Source organism: Alligator mississippiensis, chromosome 4 (assembly GCF_030867095.1).
Source record: "Alligator mississippiensis isolate rAllMis1 chromosome 4, rAllMis1, whole genome shotgun sequence".
Classification (NCBI taxonomy): Eukaryota; Metazoa; Chordata; order Crocodylia; family Alligatoridae; genus Alligator; species Alligator mississippiensis.
Genome location: NC_081827.1, coordinates 210,303,695 through 210,325,021, shown reverse-complemented (window position 1 = coordinate 210,325,021; position 21,327 = coordinate 210,303,695). Strand labels below are relative to the sequence as shown.

General features: G+C 40.6%; 1 protein-coding gene across 6 annotated transcripts in view; it reads right to left on the bottom strand.

Annotated features, from left to right (window-relative positions):
* GPR155 (G protein-coupled receptor 155) overlaps positions 1-21,327 on the bottom strand; it is a 49,328-nt gene that overhangs the window by 8,507 nt on the left and 19,494 nt on the right. For all 6 annotated transcript variants that reach the window (XM_059727272.1, XM_059727273.1, XM_059727275.1 and 3 more), the window contains 11 exons: positions 19,712-20,111; positions 16,942-17,107; positions 15,295-15,450; positions 12,892-12,975; positions 10,816-10,936; positions 8,739-8,823; positions 8,560-8,650; positions 7,197-7,410; positions 6,411-6,518; positions 4,364-4,494; positions 2,693-2,788 (listed from right to left, as the gene is read on the bottom strand). In XM_059727272.1, the coding sequence (XP_059583255.1) occupies positions 2,693-2,788; positions 4,364-4,494; positions 6,411-6,518; positions 7,197-7,410; positions 8,560-8,650; positions 8,739-8,823; positions 10,816-10,936; positions 12,892-12,975; positions 15,295-15,450; positions 16,942-17,107; positions 19,712-20,111 (1,652 nt within the window). The remainder of the gene's footprint in view (positions 1-2,692; positions 2,789-4,363; positions 4,495-6,410; positions 6,519-7,196; positions 7,411-8,559; positions 8,651-8,738; positions 8,824-10,815; positions 10,937-12,891; positions 12,976-15,294; positions 15,451-16,941; positions 17,108-19,711; positions 20,112-21,327) is intronic.

The window sequence follows — 21,327 nt, the reverse complement described above, 5'->3', positions numbered from 1 at the left end:
CACTGCTATAACTTTGGGCTGTCCTTTCAATCAATGTAGTTATATAGGTTCAAGAGGCTCAGTGGATACTTATCTGAGGGCACAGACAGGTACAGCTGGAGCACTTCAAAAAGGGGGACATTTCAAAAGCTGTTACATTCTACTTGTTACATATGGACAAGTTGGGACACTACAAATATAGCAAAACTGCTCCAACTCTAATCCTGGATGAAGCAGTGTTAAAGCTGAAGTGACTGGCTGCATTAGTATGTTCCTGGCTTGTACACACATTACAAGGTAATTTGAAGGTAACAGCTGCCACCCTTTTGAAACATTATCATTATGTAACGGCTCCAACCATATCTGCATCCAGACCCTGAGCATAAAAACAAACATCTCCAAATGAAGCAGATCAAGCCAGGGTGGAACTCATCCTGCCATAGCTAATCTACTGCATTGGGCAAAACAAATGTCACCCATTGTCCTGCATTGGGCAGTGGCCCAGTATGGGACAACAAGCAATGTGTTCCCCTTGCCCAGGAATACCCCACATTCCTTGTTGTCCCGCACCTTCTAGCCAGGACCCACATCGCCCCACGCTCTGTGCCGAGGCATGAGTTGGTGTGGGACCTGGGGAATCCCCAGCACCCTAAGCCTCCATGCCAGGACCCATACCTCTGCATGACATAGGTAGGGCTGTGCGAAATTTCAGCAGTCGTTTCGTTTCACAGGTGTTTTGGCCTATATCAGCACCCAAAACACCAAATCTGAATTGAAATGGAAAGCTCTGAAACAGCTCCAAAACTAGTCAGAAGGCTATGAAATGTTCTGGAAACGTTTCGGAGAATTTTGGAGCCGGGCTTGCAGGGAAACAAAAATTAAGAAGAGGAAGGGTAAGGACTGCTCTAATATTGACATCTAGCTCCCGGTTCCATTCCCCAGCTCTCTGATCGCTTCCCCTAGCTCTTCCCAGGGGGGCTGCGTGCAGTGTTTCAGCAGGCTGCTGCTGCAGACTGGAACCAGTGGCAGATGTTTGGCGCAGCCTGTGCCAAGTGCTGGGAAGACTGTGGTGTGGCCACTGACCCCAGCCTGCAGTGGCAGTCTGCTGAAACCTGACATGCAAATCCAGGGGCCCGCACCCTCCAGGAAGTGCTGGGGAAATGATCAGAGAGCTGGGGAATCAAACCGGGGGCTGGTGAATCCCTGCTGTGCGACCTGGCTCCGCAGGGAGCAGAGATCCAGGCTAGGCTTTCCTTGATGCTGCTGCCCACCCCACATCACTGGGACAGCACAGGGCGGGCAGTGGCAGCGAGGAGTCCCCCAGTGCGGATCTCTGCTCCCTGTGGAGCCAAGTCATGTGGCAGGGACCAGCAGGCTTGCTCGCTGCTCTGTGCTGCTTCCCTGCCCCGCAACCCGGCGTGACAGGAATCAGATTCACGCAGGGGTCTCCTTGCCTGCATGGAGGGCAGCGGCCCTCTCTTCCCCAGGTGAGCCACCCATGGCTTCATCCTGCTCCCCACGGGGGCCCTACAGCCTCTGGCCCCAAGCCCCACCCAGGCAGGTAGGGCTGTGTGAAGTTTGCAGCCCGTTCAAAACCGATTCAGAAGAGATTCAGCCAAAATGAAACCGGATAGTGATCCAAAACACCGAAACAAATCACTGTCCTCTGAAACGGCCAAATCCGAAACCAAATCAAAACTCAACCGTTTCACCCAGCCCTAGAAGTATGGGGTAATGTGGGTCCCAACAAGAAGGCACATGGCAATGCAGAACCTGGGGAATTCTTAGTGCCCCATGCCCTGCAGTGACCCGTGCTTCACACAGGTCCTATGCCTCCCCACATCTCCTTGCCGGGACCCACACTGACCCATGCCTCTGTGTGAAGCACAGGTCAGTGCAAGCCCTGGCATGGAGGTATGGGGTGCCAGGGATTCTGTGGGTCCCCTTCACACTGGGACCAGCACAGGCTTTCCCCACTTACAGAGACCAGGATGGGTCTTCATAAGTGGAGAACCCCACCTTTCTCCACTAACAGAAAGGTGCCTCAAAATTCCCCAGGGCATGTCTCTAAGCAGGAAAAGCCAGGCAGGTGCTCTGGAAACTCAAGGGGCTGAATAATGGGTGGTAATTCCCTGGGTGCGCAGGATTGACATGGTGCAACAGAGTAGGGACACCTGTTTGCTCACCATTTGTGTGGCCATAAAAATTTCTATGGTAATACAAATGCAATGTTAGGCAATGTCTGTTTCTACCCTGACAGTGGCTTATTTTAGTTTAATTTAATTTGTTCCTCATCATCTTAAGCTAACCCGAAATAAGCCACAGTTACACTGCACTAAGAATATACATTCAGCCTTTTACACTAGGGTAATTAGACTGGTATAAATTCACACCTTGCATTTTAATGGTGCATCTTTTCCTTGTAGACAGGACCTTGCATTAGGCACTGGGTGGCCAGCTGCCATTTGTGTCTTTGACAATTCTCCCCCAGCGTGTACATAAACATTATGTAAAACTGAGAACTCAGGAAACCAGAAGCCAAAACAATGAAAGTAAAACAAAATAACAGCAGAACATTGGGAATTTCAGCACACTGGAGACTTCAATCAGTATAGAAGTGTTGCCAGCTACCAAGATGTACAAAAATGGCAGCTTCTTACCTTTAGCAGATACCCAGAAACAAGCAATTTCAAAAGCAGAGACTGATAAGTACCTGTCCAAAATTAAATACTGCGCAAAAGAACTGCAATTCCACATACAGCCTTCCTGGCTCTTGGTTGAACAACCACCAGAAGCAGCTGGACAGATTCTGTTAAAAAAATTATAAACTGAGCATTATAAAATGGATAAACTAAAAAAACCCAAACAATTTTATTGTCTTTAATGCAACAAGTCATCTCCAACAAATGCAAAAACTGAAAAAATAAGTAACCAAATGTATTCTTTCTGTAGCTGTAAAAGGGGCCATATGTTCCAGTAAATTTTAAAGGTAAGTAAGCAGAACACTAATGTGGATGGCTTTGCACCCTTTATGGCCTTAAAAAAAAGGAGCTTGTTTTTGTAGATTATGCTTTATGCATGCTTAGTTAATCACTGACTGTTCCAAATCTGAGAAAGCAAATATTCCTCCTGAACTGAGCACCAATGTTTTGACAGTCTCTTAATTTTATTGAAGCTTTAAGAGATATAATGTTGCTGGTATGTGCTTCAGTGTTACACAAACTTGATAACCAAAGGTAATTACTTTAATAGTAATGGGGTTTCTTTTTAAAACGGGATTTTTTTTCAAGTTTCTACAACTTTAAAAAAACATTGTGAATTTGAGTACCTGTTAGTAAAAACTCAAAATGGGGGCCAAAAGCCAGGCCATCCCATATTAAAAAATAATCACAAATGTATTTATATCTGTATACAACAATGGATAATTAATATTTAGAAGATCAATAATTTAATTAATGCTGAAAAATGTTAATAACAACACCATGGAGCACCATGGTGTTGATGTTTGCTGCCTCTCCATTTCTGTGCTCCATTTACTAGCAAAAATGATGCATTTTTCTTATAGTTAGCCTTACATACATAACTTGTATTCTAATAATCAAACTGGGTATACCTTCTCCTGCCTTGCATCAATAACAAAGAATCTACAAGGCAGATCTGTAAAGCCTGACTCACTTGCACCTACATATTTTATAGCAGAAGATAACCATTCAGCTTTTTATTTGGAAGACAACAAATAATTCTGCTGATGAGACACCACTGAAGTGTCCAATTTATTATTTTATCTGTGTGATCAGGAACTTACATCATTTAACATAAAATCACACACACAAACACACATACACACACAGTAAAAGCTGTGTTAACTGGCATTTTACTAACTGGAATACTGCTGGGAGCCATTCTAGTTGATATCCACATAGATGGGGGGAGAAAATTTGAGGGGGGAAGGGGGAGGGGGAGCTGAGCATGCAGGTGTGAAAGAAGGGGCAGGGGGGGAAGGGATCTATGTGTGGCCGGGGCCGGTATAACTCTCACATAACTGGAATTTTAAGATAACTGGCACCCCCCTTACCCCACTCATGCTAGATAACAAAGCTTTTACTCTATGTGTATGTGTGTGTCTATATCTATAAAACAATTATATTCACATAGTTGGTTCTATGCACATCCTTATATTGTGCTCATCCCCAGAGCATTTGCTAAAAGTGACCTGGACTCATCCATTCATTTAATGTGATGTCACAGATTAAGTAAACACAGACCCAGAAGTTCTTTTTCTTAAACACAAAAACACAAAACAGAATTTGGGCTGTTTATGTAGCTTTCCCAGTAAATTATCCCAAAACAATTATTTAATCAGCGTCAAAAAGAGGAAATTTACAGCCAACAGGCCCACGATGAGAAGTAAACACAGCAGCACATGTCTAGCCAGCTGTTTGTCTCCAGTCTGTAGAAGTTGTTCTTCCTGTGCCAATATGCAGGTTTGAGCACTACACTGGTTTGCACATTGATCTGCAAAGAAGTCAGTCAGAATTCATAATTAGGTCTTTTGTATAACACTCAGCCAAGAACCCAGTTATCTTATAGCAGCTCTTTAAAAAAATATGGAGGAGAAAGTTTGGTGAGAGATGGGAAAAGGATGTGAATAAGCAGAACTTTCAAACAGAATTTTTATCATATTTGTGGCCTATGTAATCTAACGACAGTCTTTCCTCTCTGCATATTTAGTAACCTGGTGATTTACCCACTGCTAAAATACCACTCCCCAACCCCTCCACATACTAATCTCGAACAGCTCCTGCCTCCAAATTCATGAGAAAACACGTTATTTATTTTGTATAAGCCACACATATATTAGCTTTAAACTCCTATTCTAAGGGTGTGTACATTAAATGGTAATGCTAGCTTTGATAATGAATTCCTCAGACATCCGTCCCAACCAACCTGCATGATGGCTGATTTTTGGCACATATGCTCACTCTGTAGTTAATCAAGGAAATCTTATAAAATAAAAGTATGCTTCCTGAATTACAGCTCTACACTCAGTGCTCAGTAGTACTCAGCACAGAGACATCACCCCTAACACTAAAGTAGTAAGTTTTGCAGAATTTATTACACAGTGAAAGAAATATTTCAATAAATACTATCATTTTTAATTTTTGCTGTAAAGCTTAGTTTTCTTTTGCTCTTCATCAACCAGTGAATCTCCTCCTATTTCTGTCAATATCCAAACTTAATGCAGCTGGATACATTTCATTAGATTTCTTAAAACGCATACTGAAATATACTACAATGATCCCAACTAACTAAACAGCTAAAAATAAGTTTACAGAACGGATTTTTTTTTCCAAACAGAACTTTGGGAGCTCTCAGTATCTGCCACTAGATGGCAGTAAAATAACTGCATTATGCAGCTGTATTACACAGGTGAAAATGGGCATCTTTCATAGCAGCTGCAATGGGAGTACTAGCAATGCTGGCAATCACTGAGGCTGAACCTAACTGCTTTCATTCTAATCCCAATTTCAGCTGAGCACTCCCTGCATGGCTATGCCTACTATTTGTCAAAAGTTTGAGCAAATTAAGGTCTTGAAGTTAAAAAGGCAGTGCTTTTTTTTTTTTTTTTTTTTTTTTTTTTTTTTTTTTTTTTTTTTTTTTTTTTTTTTTACCAATAATGATGTAATCTTGTGTAGAATCAGTATTTACTGAGGTGTTACTGTGAGAAATATTTTTCACTTCAGAGTCAGACATGTTGAAAATGTGTTTTTTGTGCCAACAGTATGGAAGGGAATTTGCTTGCAAAAACACACTACAGAGGAAGGCTACAGTGTGAGTAACTTTGACTACAAGTTACTGAAAGGGAAGCAGCCTAAACCAAGGGCTCTCACTACATGTCAGAAATCCTCTGGGAACCAAAAAAAAAGGTAGGTAAGGTAAACTGCAAGATGGTGGAGTCAAAATGAAGTCTGAGTATTTGGAGAATATCACATGAAATGGCAAAATTATATCCACAGGCCCTAACCCCAAACGCTTTGAAATCGAGAGAGAGAGAGATTTCTGTGGGTTTGAGGTTAGGCCTCCAGAACTCCTGAGCTGATAGAGCTCATTGTGACAGCCACACAGCACTGGAGAGGACTTGCATTGAAAAAATAGAAGCCAAATCCTCTCAAATAGTTGCATTTTTTGCAGATTTCTAAACTGGCTGCTCCAAATTGCTGGTCCTGCACATCAGAAACTACTGATAATAGTTGAAGGCAGTAAATTACAATAAGTTAGCTGATGCCAGGTATCTAAATTTTACCTTCAGTTAGAGGACAGTCAGAGTTGCTAAAGTGAAATCCCAAATTCAATATTACTTCTCTCACAGGAATACTAAATAACTTAGTGTAATAGTTTGAACAATAGGTGAAAATACATGATCATTGTACCCGTCTCAGTTGAAGGATCCTCACTACCATCAGTATTAGCCTTTGACACTGGCTCACATTCTCTGGAGTAGTGTAATCCACCATTCGCTGTTTGGCATGAGCAGCAACCTATTAAAATATAAAGTATAGGAACAGTTATAGACTCTTTCAGATGATGTGATGGATGAGAAAATTATCTGTGTATCTTTAAATGGAAGAGTAACAACATGTACTGTGTGTCTGCATACATCCCAAATCCAGAGTACCTAAGAACCCTCTTCCAGTCTCCAATTCAGAGCAGAACAACTTCAGATACCTAATATACAGAATTGTTCAACATCACATTACAACTACAGGAGCAACATAAGCACTGTCAGCTGCAGACTATATTAGGGAGATCATGAATGATAGAGAAAAGTAAACCCGATTAAGCAAAATAAGGAATGGTTTAACTAGTAAGCAATTTGTAAACATGTTGTAGGTGTTTAGTTTGTCTTCAGAGACATGGCCAGATGCAGATAAATAGTAAAAAATACCTGATAAATACAATTAATGATGTGGATATCGCATATACCCCATTATACATTTTAAATACACATACACATAGTATTATATATGATGATAAAGAAGAAAGCTCCCCTAAAAAATATATTAAAGAAATACAATTATAATTTTCTAGGTCTTTACATATTAACCCATCCCAACAGCTTAGCACTTTTAAGCATTAATGAAGACACTTTTTCTTTTCTTTTCTTTTCTTTTAGCTATAAGTTAAATTGGATTATCCCCAACTCCTCTATCCTGTACCTCTTTCTGCAGAGGTATCTGTGAAAGTCTGGGAGACATCAACTGATGCCTGGCTTTCTTCATTCCTTTCTCTTTCAGGTTCTTCTATTTGGCTATTAGATGAATATGGGTTCAAGACTTCATAGTTTGATTCCTGTCTATTTCGATTCATGCACATAAGGGAAATGCCTGACATCAATAAGCTGATGAATAGAGTCACTGCTGTAGTAATTATCTGTCAAAGGCAGAAGAGAGACAAAGAGATATGCCTGAATATAACAAAAAACAGCAAAAGAGCATTAAAATTCTACATTTGATATCTGTAATATTCTCGAATCTAGGACCCTTTATACCAAAGTAAATCTGAATGTAGACAAAATGTATTTCCATGTTAACTACCTTTAAGTTTTATGGCTAAGGAGGTGAACTTCAAAGACCTGGCCACACTGATTTTTTTAAATCCAGATAATTTGAACAACTGCTTTTCTTTGACCTGGTTTCTGTCAGGACCTTCTTTCCACACTACCAGATCTCACACCTTCTCCTTCTGCCCCAGGACCATTCCTCTTTTCAGGTTCTGTCCAAGTACACCTTAATCCCAGGGACAACAGCATTCTCTTTCTTTACCTGCCAGGCTCCATTTTCCACTCCTCTCTACCTGGGAATCCCATTAATATTTCCTTCTGACAAATCTGTCACCAATACCCATCCATCCATTTTAAAGTTATTTCAGTGCAGATGACAGGTCTGTATTGTGGAATTTTCTTTATGCATAGAAAAGATACATCACCAAGGTATACTTCCACTGTATATATTACCCCAAAGATGCAAGCAGCAAAATATAGTTTATACTCCAGATGCTTTCAGTTCTTGGCTTCTTTGACATGACTTCAGCTAGTATCCTTGTTCTTGTCACATAAATGTCCACATAAGATTACTGCATTTCTACTAGGATTTTGACCAAGACAACTATTTACCCATTAGATAGTAACAATTTTAGATAATTACCAAACTATGCCAGATTCAAACTGTTAAGCTAGGGAAGGGCTTTATTATTATTCCCAAGCTATTCAGCCCATGCTCTTTCCTCCCAAGAGGTCTATCTTCCCTCTTGTTTCTAGTCAGTGTTACTAAAAATGTCAAGATCGTTATTTCTAACACACTTCCATAATGGTTTGTTACACATATATTTTAATAACCACAACCTCCAACTTGGGTCGCACTTCTTTTAACCTAAGTAACTGGTATCATTAAAAATGCAAAACATGCTTTGGAGGAAAGGTATTAAATTAAGTGTGAAACAAACAAAGAATATAAACACTTTCTCTATAATGTATTGGACAAAACAGGTATCAGGAAAGGTGGAAGCAGAACAGATTCATACCTGGTATTTGCCATAAAAAAATGCTGAGTCGATGCTATCATTGTTACGTTCACCAAGAATTAATAAGATACCCACTAGCAGTGTTGGGATGCTGAAACATCAAAATACAAAAAGCGTCAAAAATAATTATGTGGCACGTTCACATTTTCTCTAGAAAAAAAATCCTCATACAAACTTACCCCCATCCTGTCAGGATGATGTATCCAGCAGGAATTTTTAACACTTCTCTTTTCTTTAACATGAATAAAGAGAAGGATAGGAGACCTAAACAAAAACAGAGTACAGTACAATGGTGATGGTCTAGACTAGACTAGATGGTCTAGTCAGGGGTGATCCTGCCCTGAGCAGGAGGCTGGACTTGATGACCTTGTGAAGTCCCTTCCAGCCTGACTTTCTTATGATCCTTATGAAAATCTCTGCTATCTGGTACTTAACCAACCAGAGTACTCCATTAACTGGAGTTTCCGGACGGCCGACTGAATGTGGGGTGGGGGAGGAGTGGAGGAAAGGACACATGCAGCGACTGCCACGGCCACCCAGCACCCTGCATTGTCGCCGTTTTGTGTGCGGCCACCACTACCACACCCCCTCCCCACTCCGCCAGTCAGACACGGGGTGGGGGGAAGGGGAGCAGGGGAAAGCTCGCACCCACCAGCCTGCACTGTCATTGCTCTGCGTGCAGCCGCCACCACACCCCCCACACTGTGTTATTTGAAAACCCTGCTGGGCTATTTCAGATAACCAGAGCTTTTATGCAACTGGCAATCCCCTTACCCCAAGGATGCTGGATAACAGAGATTTTACTGTAGCTAGTTATTATTCAACATAATACAAACATTACAGAATCTAAACTATACTTGATGCAGCTGGATAGTTTTTTCTTTCCAGATCCTCAAAATATATTATTATTAATATTATTAATATATTAAGTCATAGAAATAAGCCACAATGATTTTCTAACTTTATTCTAACAAAATTTTAAAAGGTTACCTAGGTATTTTAGAAATATGAAAAACTCCATCACATTTAATATTAAGGTTAAGAAATGTTTAAAGAGATGTTTTAAGCATGTTATAGGCACAAAAGCTTGTTTATAAGGATACTGAAAAAATTCTTACATAATTTATGAGAAAGTGTGACTGTGGGTAGAATTTTTAGAAATGAGCAACCAAACTGGGACCTGAAATCCCTAATTGGGTGTATAAACAGGAGGTCAGATTTTCAAAAGTGTTAAGCAAACAGCTACCCCCATTAGGAAATATCTTGCAAAATATGGGTATGCCAGGGCAGAGTTTTCCAACTTAAAATTGGTATGTATGATTAAATAGTTTATGTATGATTTAGTATATGTACAAACTATTTGGTGGGACACCATAGATTCAAGCCAAAACCCTATATACAAACAATCCCAGCTATTTAGCAATTGATTCATTCTGCGTAAGACAGTGCGGGAACCCAAATCTACAGGAATGGGTACATAATACAAGTGCACCAAGTCATACATATGCATGAGATATATGTATGATTAAGTAGCAAAAGAAGTGAAAGTCCTTTTAAAGAATGGCTACACTTCTTACAAGCAATCTTCTATGCTTATTCATATTTCATCACAGACCACAAAAAGCTTGAAAAGTGTAAGTCTTGTTATGTAGTCATTTAGGCTTTGCACCACTGTTTACAGTAGAAACCTAACCAGCACACATTTCTACAATCTGCATAAAAGGTATGTTACAATTGTGTGTGAATGATGACTGGTCTACATTTCCAAGTAGAAAAAGGAGTTGGACACTGAAACACATAACAAATGTAATGGAGTACCTTTATTTCTAGCTAGTGTAACTAAGATTCCTGTTCTCGTTATCAGGTCACCTTCCTCTTAATCTCCTCAGGCCTCCCGCCTCATTTCTTCCATCACGTTTCATTTGGTTTCCCTACTGCCCAACATGATAGCCTTTTTCCATCTTTCTCATCTGCCTGGCCTAACTTACCCAGGCCTACACTAACAGCAATAACCCACTGTCTCCATTCTCTAGCCTATCAATGAGCTAAAAATTACCAGAGTGGGGCTTTGCAAGTCATACAATATGGACACTTCAGCCTTGCATCCATCTACTACTGGGTAGAACTGGGAATATTTATGACATGACTAAATCATTAATATAGGATGTAAGAAAGGATGACTTCAGAACATTAATTACATGCTTTAGTACCCATCTGTATTATGCATAATCAAATATTAGTCACATTCTAACTTACCTGTCCACAAGTAGGTACTATAAAGAGAGCTATACAGCAAGCTAAATATGAGGATCTGCACAGTGATGTCTCTCTCTTTAATAATGAAATTCCATGTCACCATTCCAATACAAGCAATAAACTGTAAAAGGAGAGAGAAGCTCCAATCATTTTAATATTGAAGGCAAAATGTTACAAAAAATATCTAGAGTAGAACAGCTACATAATTCACTTTTGCTGCTCAGATAACCTATTTTATAATATTTAATGAATAAAACTCAATCTATGTCACTAAGCATCTAAATTCACAGGTTTTCCATTTTGACAGCAAACAATCTAGATCAGTGGTTTCCATATAGTGGCCTGCAAAGCCATGGGAAGTGATATGAAAAGCACACTGACCACCTGTTCAATTCCATGTTTGACATTAAAGGTGCATGACAGCACATAAGAAATTCTGAGGGTAGACACAGGACCTCTTTTCAAGAAGTCTGGGAACCACTGATCCAGACCACGGGTGTTCAGCTGCTTGCAACCAAGCCAGATTCAGTCTCCTGAGTTACGTCATCTGGCCTAGAGAGCTCCCTATGGATCCAAAAATTTGGTGGCAGGGGCACTGCTCCCCTGCTGTCAAATTACCAGACAGTGAAGAGCCCCATGGGCCATACAACATGGCCCTGAATGCTGAATTGGGTGTGCAGAGTAGTATGGAGCCTGATCACAGCATGGCGTGGCAAGCAGAGAGTGCAGTGCTTGATCCTTGGACGGGGCCCAGTCTGGCCCAAGGATCAGTTCCATACCCCTTCTCTGGCCTGTGGGGTCAAGAGGCTGAGCACCACTTATCTAGATTAACTTAATTTCAGAAGGTTCCAAAGAGTTCCTTTGGAAGCTTGTTCAAAGGGTATTTTTATGTTCTGCTTTTTTGAAGCACATGCACTTTTTGTCTGAAATGGTTTAGGAAATTGAAGAAAGATGAATATGGATATAAAGTTCCCTTGGCTCTTCTCCTAAGGGAAAAGTCCTTTTCTTCAGAGCTGTTCAAAATTTCCTCCCCACAGCAATGTTGCACACTAGCTGTCTTCAAGAGATGGGCAGCAATCAGAAGAAAGTGGCTTCATGTCACTGCTGCTCAACATATATAAAGAAAGGTAAGAATCTGGAGATCTTTGGGGATGTGAAGTACTATAAACTATAGGATTACCATTAGATTTAGAATTACAAAGATAATTAAGAAAACAAGGGTCACCCTGCATTCTGAATTTCCTATGTTTCTGCTTGAAACAGATTTTTCAAAAAGACTTAATATTGCAGTCTTCATTATTTTATGCCATAGAATCATACAGAATTGGTTGTCTGGTATAGCAAGTACTACATAGCTTACCAAATACCCTTTGAGGCACTATAATATAAAAAAAATATGGAAGCAATTCATTATATCTTTTCCCTTTCCTCCAAAGGCTATCTATAAAGCTTTGTGAAAAGCAGTGTTGTAAAACAGTGTGTGCGTTTTACACACACATTTCATAGATTTCATAGACACTTGGGCTAGAAGGGACCCCGGAGGATCATCGAGTCCAGCCCCCTGCCCCATGGGCAGGAAGTCAGCAGGGATCATAGATAGGATCCCAGCAAGATAAGCATCCAAATATGTCTTGAAGGCGTTCAAAGTGGGTGCTTGAGTCACCTCCAGTGGCAGTCTATTCCAAACCTTGGGGGCTTGGACAGTAAAGAAGTTCTTCCTTATGTCCAGCCTGAATCGGCTGCGGCAGAGTTTGTGACCGTTTGATCTTGTCATCCCCTGGGGCGCTCTGGCGAACAGACGTTCCCCCAGATCTTGATGAGCATCCCTGATAAACTTACAGGTGGCCACCAGATCACTCCTGCGCCTACGCTTTTCTAGGCTGAAGACTCCCATGGCTCTCAGCCTCTCATCATAAGGTCTGTTTTCCTGACCTCTGATCATGTGTGTGGCTCTCCTCTGAACTCTCTCAAGCTTCTCCACATCCTTTTTGAATTGTGGAACCCAAAACTGGATGCAGTACTCCAGAACATGTGTACACACGCACAGAATATATATATATTCTACATGATACTAACCTGAGCAACAAGTAAATTTGTTGTAAGCATATGAGGAAGCTGTCTATACTTCTTACTTAAAAGAATGACAGCTAGAGACCATATCTGGAAAAAACAGAAGTATTCAAATTAACAGTTAAAAATTAAGATGAATACCTAGGCACATAAAGATCGAAATTAAATACTAGACAAACCTTTAGTTTTTAATATGTTTCTGGATAGTAATTTTGGAACAGCCAGATCTAAACCACTGGCTTCCATTCCCATAGCCAGAGTGATTTTATGCTTTGAGGATGGGGAATTGAGTCTGGAGAAAGGGAGTTGCACAAAAATAGAAAAATAAGGCTGGATGGGACCACAGGAGATGCTTAGTCCAAGGCCCTTCTCAAGGCAGGATCAACCCTATCTAAACTACCCCAGACAAGTATTGTCTATTCTGCACTTAAATATTGGAAATTCCACAATTTCTATAGTTACAGGCTGGAAAATTCTTCCTAATATCCAATATTTCCTCACTGCAATTTAAAGCCATTCCTCATTGTCTTGTCCCCTGTGAACAACTGATGGGCACCCTCTATATCACAGCTTTGTTTTTTAGACTAAATCAAATACTTATCAGCTCTCTTTTCTCCAAACTAAATAATCCCAATTATTACAATTTTTCATATCGCTTAAACCTGTAATCATTTCTGTTGGTCTGCTGTGGAGTCCCTTCAATCTGCTCTAAGTGCTTTGAAGTGAACATAGCACTCCAGGTGAGGCTGCATAAATAGTGAATACAGTGCAAGTTAAAGCATCTATTTCTTTGGCTTTGAGCTACTTGCCACTCACGATTAAGAGCATAGAAAAGGCTAGAAAGCCACTTAATTTGCTGGCAATGTACTAATCTGCCACTTTGGCTTATTTTTCTGTTTTCTTTTCTTTAGCTTGTTTGGCTTAGCCTCTATCCTTTTAGTCCTTATCTAAACCCTACCAAGACCTGGTGATGGCAAGTGGCAAGTTCTATTTGTGGCTGTGCTACCTTATTCTTAATGAAAAAGTCAATGACCAACTCTGTAGTCTGTTGCTTTGACAATTCTTAAGTCTTTGTTTAAATACTCAAGGATTCAGGTCAACATTATTGACATATTGGTATCTCAACAAAATACAAGATGGTTTGGCACTTGTAAGTCCAGAAGCAAACTCTCTGAGAGCCTATTAGGACAATTTTGTTTATTATGAACTCATCTATACACATGATTTGTAATGGCCTTCTTATTAAGGGTCAGGTCAGATGGACAAGGACCATGGAATTTTTTTTGTCTTCTTTTGCAGCACCAAGCATGGTTCTTTTCCTAGGATCAACTGAGCATATACTAACCAAAAAAATTCTCTGCCATTGCAATGACAGAACAAAACCCTGGCTTTTCTGGCTTTTTACATGGAACATGCTGTAGGGCTGTTTTCCCCATGGTGCTCTGTGGCTGAGGTGCATGAGAGGACTCAGGAAAATATAGTCTTATGCATCCTTTGAATAAGTGGTTTTCATGTTCTTGCAGGTGACTGAACTTGATGTCTCACAGGCCCCTCTTGGCCCTATATTCTAGTTCAAGTGTAAATCTGAGATGATTCAAAAAATGCACTGCACTGCTAGACAGGACTGTGCTCATAACCGCGCTGAATCAGACTGTCAGAACAATTAAGAATAGAAGTTTTAATTGAAATCTTTTGAAAAATATCTAGCTTGAGTAGCTGTCACAACAGGATTCATGCTGGGATGTCTTGTTCAGCTTTCCTAGCTGAACTAGGAAACTAGAGGATACTGCTAGGGTATGAATTTTCAAAAAAACCCAACAACTCCTCCCCCCCCCCCCCCCCCCCCCCCCAAAAAAAAAACCCCACAACAACTTTCACATTAAATGTCCTCACTGACCCAAACTTCAGGGGCAGTCAGTCCACATACACAGTGGGCTCCAATCTTAAGCACTTATATGTTCCCCCATCACAGGACCAAGCAGCTCATCTTCTTCAATATATTTACTCTCATAAAATCCTTGGGAAGTTGGGAGGTAATATGATTTCTATTTTTACAAATGCAAGAAACTAAATGACCTACCCAAGGTCACACTGGAAGGTTGGAGCTAAGAACTGGGAACCAACCACTGGCTTCCCCATGCCTCTTTTTTGGGTGCCCTAACCATCAAAAATTGTCTTGACAAATACTTAAGTTTCATATTAGCTTTACAGTTGACCCTTAACCATTCCAGTATGAGCTTTTATCTCTTTTCACCCTTCAGCCTTTCAAAACAGGATATGGGAGTAAGGAAGTATATCAGTTTTATCTTTCTATCTCCTGGCTTGTTATCTGCATAAACCACTATCTTACCATCATTTACTGTGGTTTTATATTTCCTTTGCCTGATTGCAATGGGAGCCAATACCTACCAAGGAGACAAGGCTGACAATGCTGATATCAAAGCTAACGTTCTGGATTGCTGATGCTAGTGGCTTTGGATCCATAGACGGAATGGTTAGCAGCCAAGCAGAAACGTACATGATAGGAGCAGACACAAAAGTGCTTATCACCATTCCTGAGGTAATCTGCAAATGGAAATCAACAGTGGTAAAAATATCAGATCTCTCATTAAATAATGTTTTTAGGAAAGCAACTTCAGCACTGACTTTGATTTAAAATTCCATAGGCAATTCGACTGTAGTCACTAGGTCATATGGATAGAGGACTATTAAAAATCAGGTGATAAGTTGGAGGGAACATGCATTTTTTGAAGACAGTTAAGAATCAGTTGAAAATTTTAGAACAAGTCTTTTCTAAAATAACTACAATTTGGAGGCCCACTTCTGCCAATTCTTACACATTAACTGTGCTTCCCCATGCCAGTAAGAGTCATTCCAGTAATTTTAATGCAGGATTGGAATGACAGAGTGCAGCCCCTCCCTCTGAACTAAAGATTTATATCTGAAATAAATGAGTAATATTTTGTTGTGAAAAAAATGCCTGAGCTGTCCCACAAACTCAAAGAGAACCAGCAGCCATGGATGTATTGAAGCTACTTATAATTTGGTTTCCCAGGGTTTCCACATGCTTGGAATTCAGTGAAACTGTAGTTTCTACTCATATGACAGCCCTCTGTTTTAAAAGCAGATATTGCCATACTCATTGGACGTAAAATTCAAGGTTACAATCATCTATTTTTACTTTTCTTGTATTTTTAAATATTAAGAGAAATATTTTAATATTCCTTTAACCAGAAAGAAGTGAAAAATCCAAATAGTTACAGACATCTAGGCATATGGAACTAGATTCTGTAACTATGCTAAATGCTCTTACCAGCACCACCACATGCCCAGATTCAAGGAGCATCAGCACCATGTTCATGCTCTTTCCCAGATTCTCTCAGCATTTTTAATAATCCAGATGGGGACCTCTGGATAGGAGCCACAAGTAAACAAAATGTGCATTGGCTGCCAGAACTTCCCACCATAGCGTCTGGCTGGCAGTTTTCTAGTGGCAGAAAAGGGCATTCATAATGCCTGCAAGAGCCTGTCTTACTTTATAAAACAAGTTATCTGCTTAAAATGTATTTGTATCTTACACCCAGAAGGTAAACTGCACTGGTGTTCCTTAACTAAGAAACAAAAGCTAAATGTAATTTTGATCTTATTATTTAACCAAAAGGGAGTAAAGGTCATCAGATTTTAACTGGTCAGCATTAGCCTATGTCTGCTCCCACTGAAGCCAACAGTGACACTTTGCCTTCACCAGGAGCAGAGTGAGGTTAATGGTGAGAACTTCTAAAAATCCCACATGTAAACAATTTCAGTTTTCACATCTTCTCAGTGTAGATTCTAGGAACAGCACTTACTTTAAGAATGTGTAATCTGAACACATGCAACAGAAAGCAGAAAAGGCCTTGGTACAGTTTAATTATTAATGTGAAATATAATTTAGATAGTGATTTTTAGAGAGTGTAAGCAAACCAGCTGTGTCAATGTGATAGAAAGGTTTTTTTTATTGCTCAGTAAAATTAAAATCGAAGTCAGTGCTGGGCTTGTAAAGCATTAAGAACCTACAATTTCTACTTCCATGTTAAACTGAGATGCAAAGATAGCCACGCCTGGTGCTGCTGGAAAGATTCCATACAGAAATGCATAGTTTGATAAACTGGTGTGGTTGACTAAGCTGTCACTCTTGTCCAACAATTCCACCATTTCTCTGCAGAGAAATGGCATCATCAGTCTGAAAAGGAAAAGGAGAGAAAGAAGGGACACATGTTAGTCAATTAATCACATTTTTCTGAATTCTTCTCTATCCAGAAAAGGAATTTAGGGAAGTTTATGGTTTGTCTGAATACTACTGTTAATGATATACAGAGAAAAAAAGCAATTATTTTTAACAACTGCATCCCTGCCTACAATGCTGCATATACCAATGTCCAAATGAAGGTGACACCATTTTTTAAAAAAGACAGTAAAAATGATTTGTCAGTTTACATATTGGCCAATTACTACAACACGTTTATATAAACTGCTACAAATAAAAGCTGAGACTCCCATCTCAGACTCACCACTAAAAATCTTTTAGAACATATTACAGTTTTAGGGATAGATATAATGCCCATTGAAATCAGTGAGGTTTTGTTTTTTTTTTAAATCAATATAACTGAGATTAGAATTTGGCCCAGAATCTAGAAAAAAACTCCTTATTTCAGGCAGCTGGACTAAGTGCATGAAAACAATCTAGATCTTATCATGATTTTGGGGCTGAGACAATGGGAATGTTTCTATTCTTAGCATTCCCATCATCTCCCAGGCAGTCTCTAGAGTAGCAAAACCACAGAAAGCTAGGTAATCTGTATATCTTGCTCTCAGAGTTGGGGAAAACTTGCTGTATAGTGGCAGCTAGTCTTGGGGACAACTGTATTAGAACTGAGGAAACCCCACAGGCTGCAGATAGAAAAATATCACCATGCAAGTATGGCATGGTGAGTAGGATGCTAGCAAATAAAATATTTTTTTGGTCCACAAATAATGAAATTAAATAATTGGGAGCATTCTGCTCTCTCTCAGGAAAAAGACAGCGAGCAACTAGTCCCAATGGGAAAGTTTTGTGGGTGGTAAGCTTAGATTCTCAAGAGATTTTCTGTAAACCTGAAACAGGGTTAGCGGCACATACACTAGCACGCAAATATCAACTATCTGACACAATTTGAAATCAAAAAGCAACAAAGAAATCTGCATAAGTTACACTGAGAACTGGAATCTCTACCATATAAATCCATTTTGCCATCATATACTAAAAGGCTTTTTATACAACTTCACATTTATGTCTGTCAATAGAAATTACTTATTTTTAGAAGTGCTGAGCTAAGATCAATAATAGGCACTTTACCACCTTTGAAAAAGTTAAGCCTCCTATTTTTAGGACCTCAGATATGGAGCTAGAAGACAAGTTTTAGGCAACCAGGTTTAAAAATCTTGACCAATATTACCAAACAAAAAGGTTTTTGAGCCTGTACAGAAAAGGAAGGAAAAAAATCTACACAAAAAATCAAAGCAAAGAAAAGCATTAATGACAGTTAAGTACTTCCCACATTGAGAGCTCTGCTTTCAGTTCTCCACTCCCTCTTCCCCTCATAGGGACAGGAACTAGAGGGGTAGGAAGAACAGTGCACTGGAGCACAGGTAAGCAGAGTGGAGGGAGCTCCCAAACTCTCCTAAACTTCGCCACTCCCTCTTCGAGGGGATTGGTAGAGGGCATTGGGGTTGACAGACCCAGGTCCAGAGCTGCAGGGAGCTGACAGGGGGGAACCCCAATGCTTGGCTCCAGCCCCAATCCCAACCCCAACCCATCTCCCGCTTGCTGCCCCTCTACACATGTAACCAGAAGTGAAACACTTCATAATACTACTTCAAAATTTGTCCTTCTTTAGATGGAGCGTTTCAGCCACTTCTGGAACATTTTAAAGGCCTAGTATATTTGTAGCAACCAACTGCACATCAAAAATTGGCTGGCTTCAGCTCCCCTACCCCACTCCCTGCAAGAGCACTGCTGGCCTCAGCTCCCCCACCCTCTGTCCAGTCCTCGGTGCGGCTTTGGAATCATGGTGGCACTCCCCCACACTTGTTTCTGTCAGCCAATCAGAGCGTGAATAGAGTGTTATAGACGGACAGACTTAGGCTTTTATAATTTAGAATAGCTAGCTAGCCCTTAGAAATGTTTAAATTGTTACATCCAATCGCATCCTTAGACTGGAATGATCCTGCTTTGAGCAGAGGGCTGGACACAATCTCCTGCAGTCCCTTTCCAGTACTATTATTCTATGAAATACTATGAACAAGTGAAGCTGAGTAGTTCAGTTTCACTACCTATGAAGACCAAGCAGTTCAGAGCAGGGGCTGGCCCACAGTGGGACTGGATCCAGCCCATGAAAGTGTGATCTGGTCCACATTTTACTAAGGGCAGGCCAATTAATCAGCCATTCAATCTGGTTCACATTTTGCTAATGGCACACCTATCACCTCACCCCTACAGCCAACTGCTACAGACCCCATGGAGGGCTGTTCTTCCCCTTGCAGCCTCTGCTCGCTGGAGCAGCTGGCCTCAGGGTTCCAAGCTGCAGCCTGTGTTTGCAAAAGATTGGCAACCCATAGTGTAGGGTGCTGAAGAGTATATTTGTTAAGAAGTTACCCAAACAATTTTAACTATTAACAATAAGAGCTATGGATTTATTTAAGAAAAACAGAATAATCTTGACACTGTCCCTTTAAAGTTTTTCACTTTGCTGAAATCCACAAAAATACTGAAGCACATAAATGCAAAAAGTAAATAGGTCAAACTTACAGTTTAGCTGTGATGAGAAGAATCAGTGCAATAAACATACCCTTTGTCAGTTTTTTTATTTGTCCCACCATGGTGAGTCCAAGATAAAAAAGTGCTGAACCAGAAAATGAACTGGCTAGTCCATCAAGGAAGTTTTCAAGGTATACTGGAATCTTCTGGCCAAGAATAAAATTTGAGGCAATTCCTATGAAGACCATGAATACTATTGGGTTCTGCAACACTCGAAGCAAAGCAAGTCCCACTATTTTGATTTTGTTATGTGACGTACTGCGATTCTGTCTCCATTTCTGGATTTCACAGAAGATAAATCCAACAGGGTTTAAAATCATAAGAGAAATTGGAGCCACTAGGTAAATGTATTGGAGATATTCTGGGTAAGTGGCTTGATACAGAGCTTCAACTAGAAAACAGGAAAAGGGAAGTAATTATTGGCTATATTTCACAATACAAAGAGATTCATATTAAAACATAGTATTGTTCTTACAAAACTACAAAAAATATTGTTCTTTGCTGTGCTAACCACATTAACAGATGAACATCTACAACTAGTGGTAGATGATATTGTAAGGATAGAAATAAAAGCAACCTGAATCACCATTTTAGGCCACAGAAATTAATGGAAAAAATAATAAAATTAAAATAGAAATTCTAACAATAAAAACATATATTAAAATATATATAGTTAACAGTTATTAACTATCCAGTGTTACTTAAAAGTTCTATGAATATCTAAAAGGCACGGCACAGCGATTCACTGTGAAGCAGTGCTGTAATACTTACTGTACCTATACAGATATTCAGTTTCCTGACAGATTTTCCTGGGAACTACTTCACGTGGGTTGTTTCCAAGTTATTTTTCTCCTAGAGTGGCCATTTTTGGGACATTCTTCCAATCATGAATGCCTATACACTGTGTTTCTCCTGGGAGAGCAGTGACACTCTCAGAAGAAACAATGTCTGTAGGTAATCACTAGGGCTGTATGAAGCTTCAGCAGCCGATTCAATTGGAGGAGATTTGGCCTGATTTGGCTGCCGAATCTCTGAATCCAAATCGAATCAGGAAACCCATTAAAAGGTCCGAATTCAATCCAAAGTCTCCAAATCAATTTGGAAAAGATTCAGAGTTTTGGATCGGCTGGGGACAGCCGCAGAAGAAGCCCCCGTGGCTGCCCTCCCCGGCCCAAGCCTCCCAACAATAAAAAAAAAGAAAAAAAGCCACACACTCACCAGCTGCAGCAGTGGAGATCAGGGCCTCTGAGGGTTTGTGGCAGAGCCCCCCTGTGCAGCACAGGGCATTGGGGGGCAGCAGGGATTGTCCCCCCTGCCTGGCACCCACATGGCAGCTGCCCCATGGCACGGGTGCAGCATGGCTTGGCAGGGTGCTGCACGCTGTCTGGGAGCTGGGGCCACTAGGGCTGAGCAGTGCCGGGCTCTGGCTGACTGCTGGAGCCACCCCAGCTCCCAGACAGTGTGCGGTGCCCTGCTGAGGCATGCCGCACGTGTGCCACGGGGCAACTGCCGTGCGGGTGCTGGGGGGGAGCGATCCCCACTGCCCCGCACTACTGCGCCTGCATTGAGGGGGGGGGCTCTGCCACAAGCCCTCAGAGGCCATGACC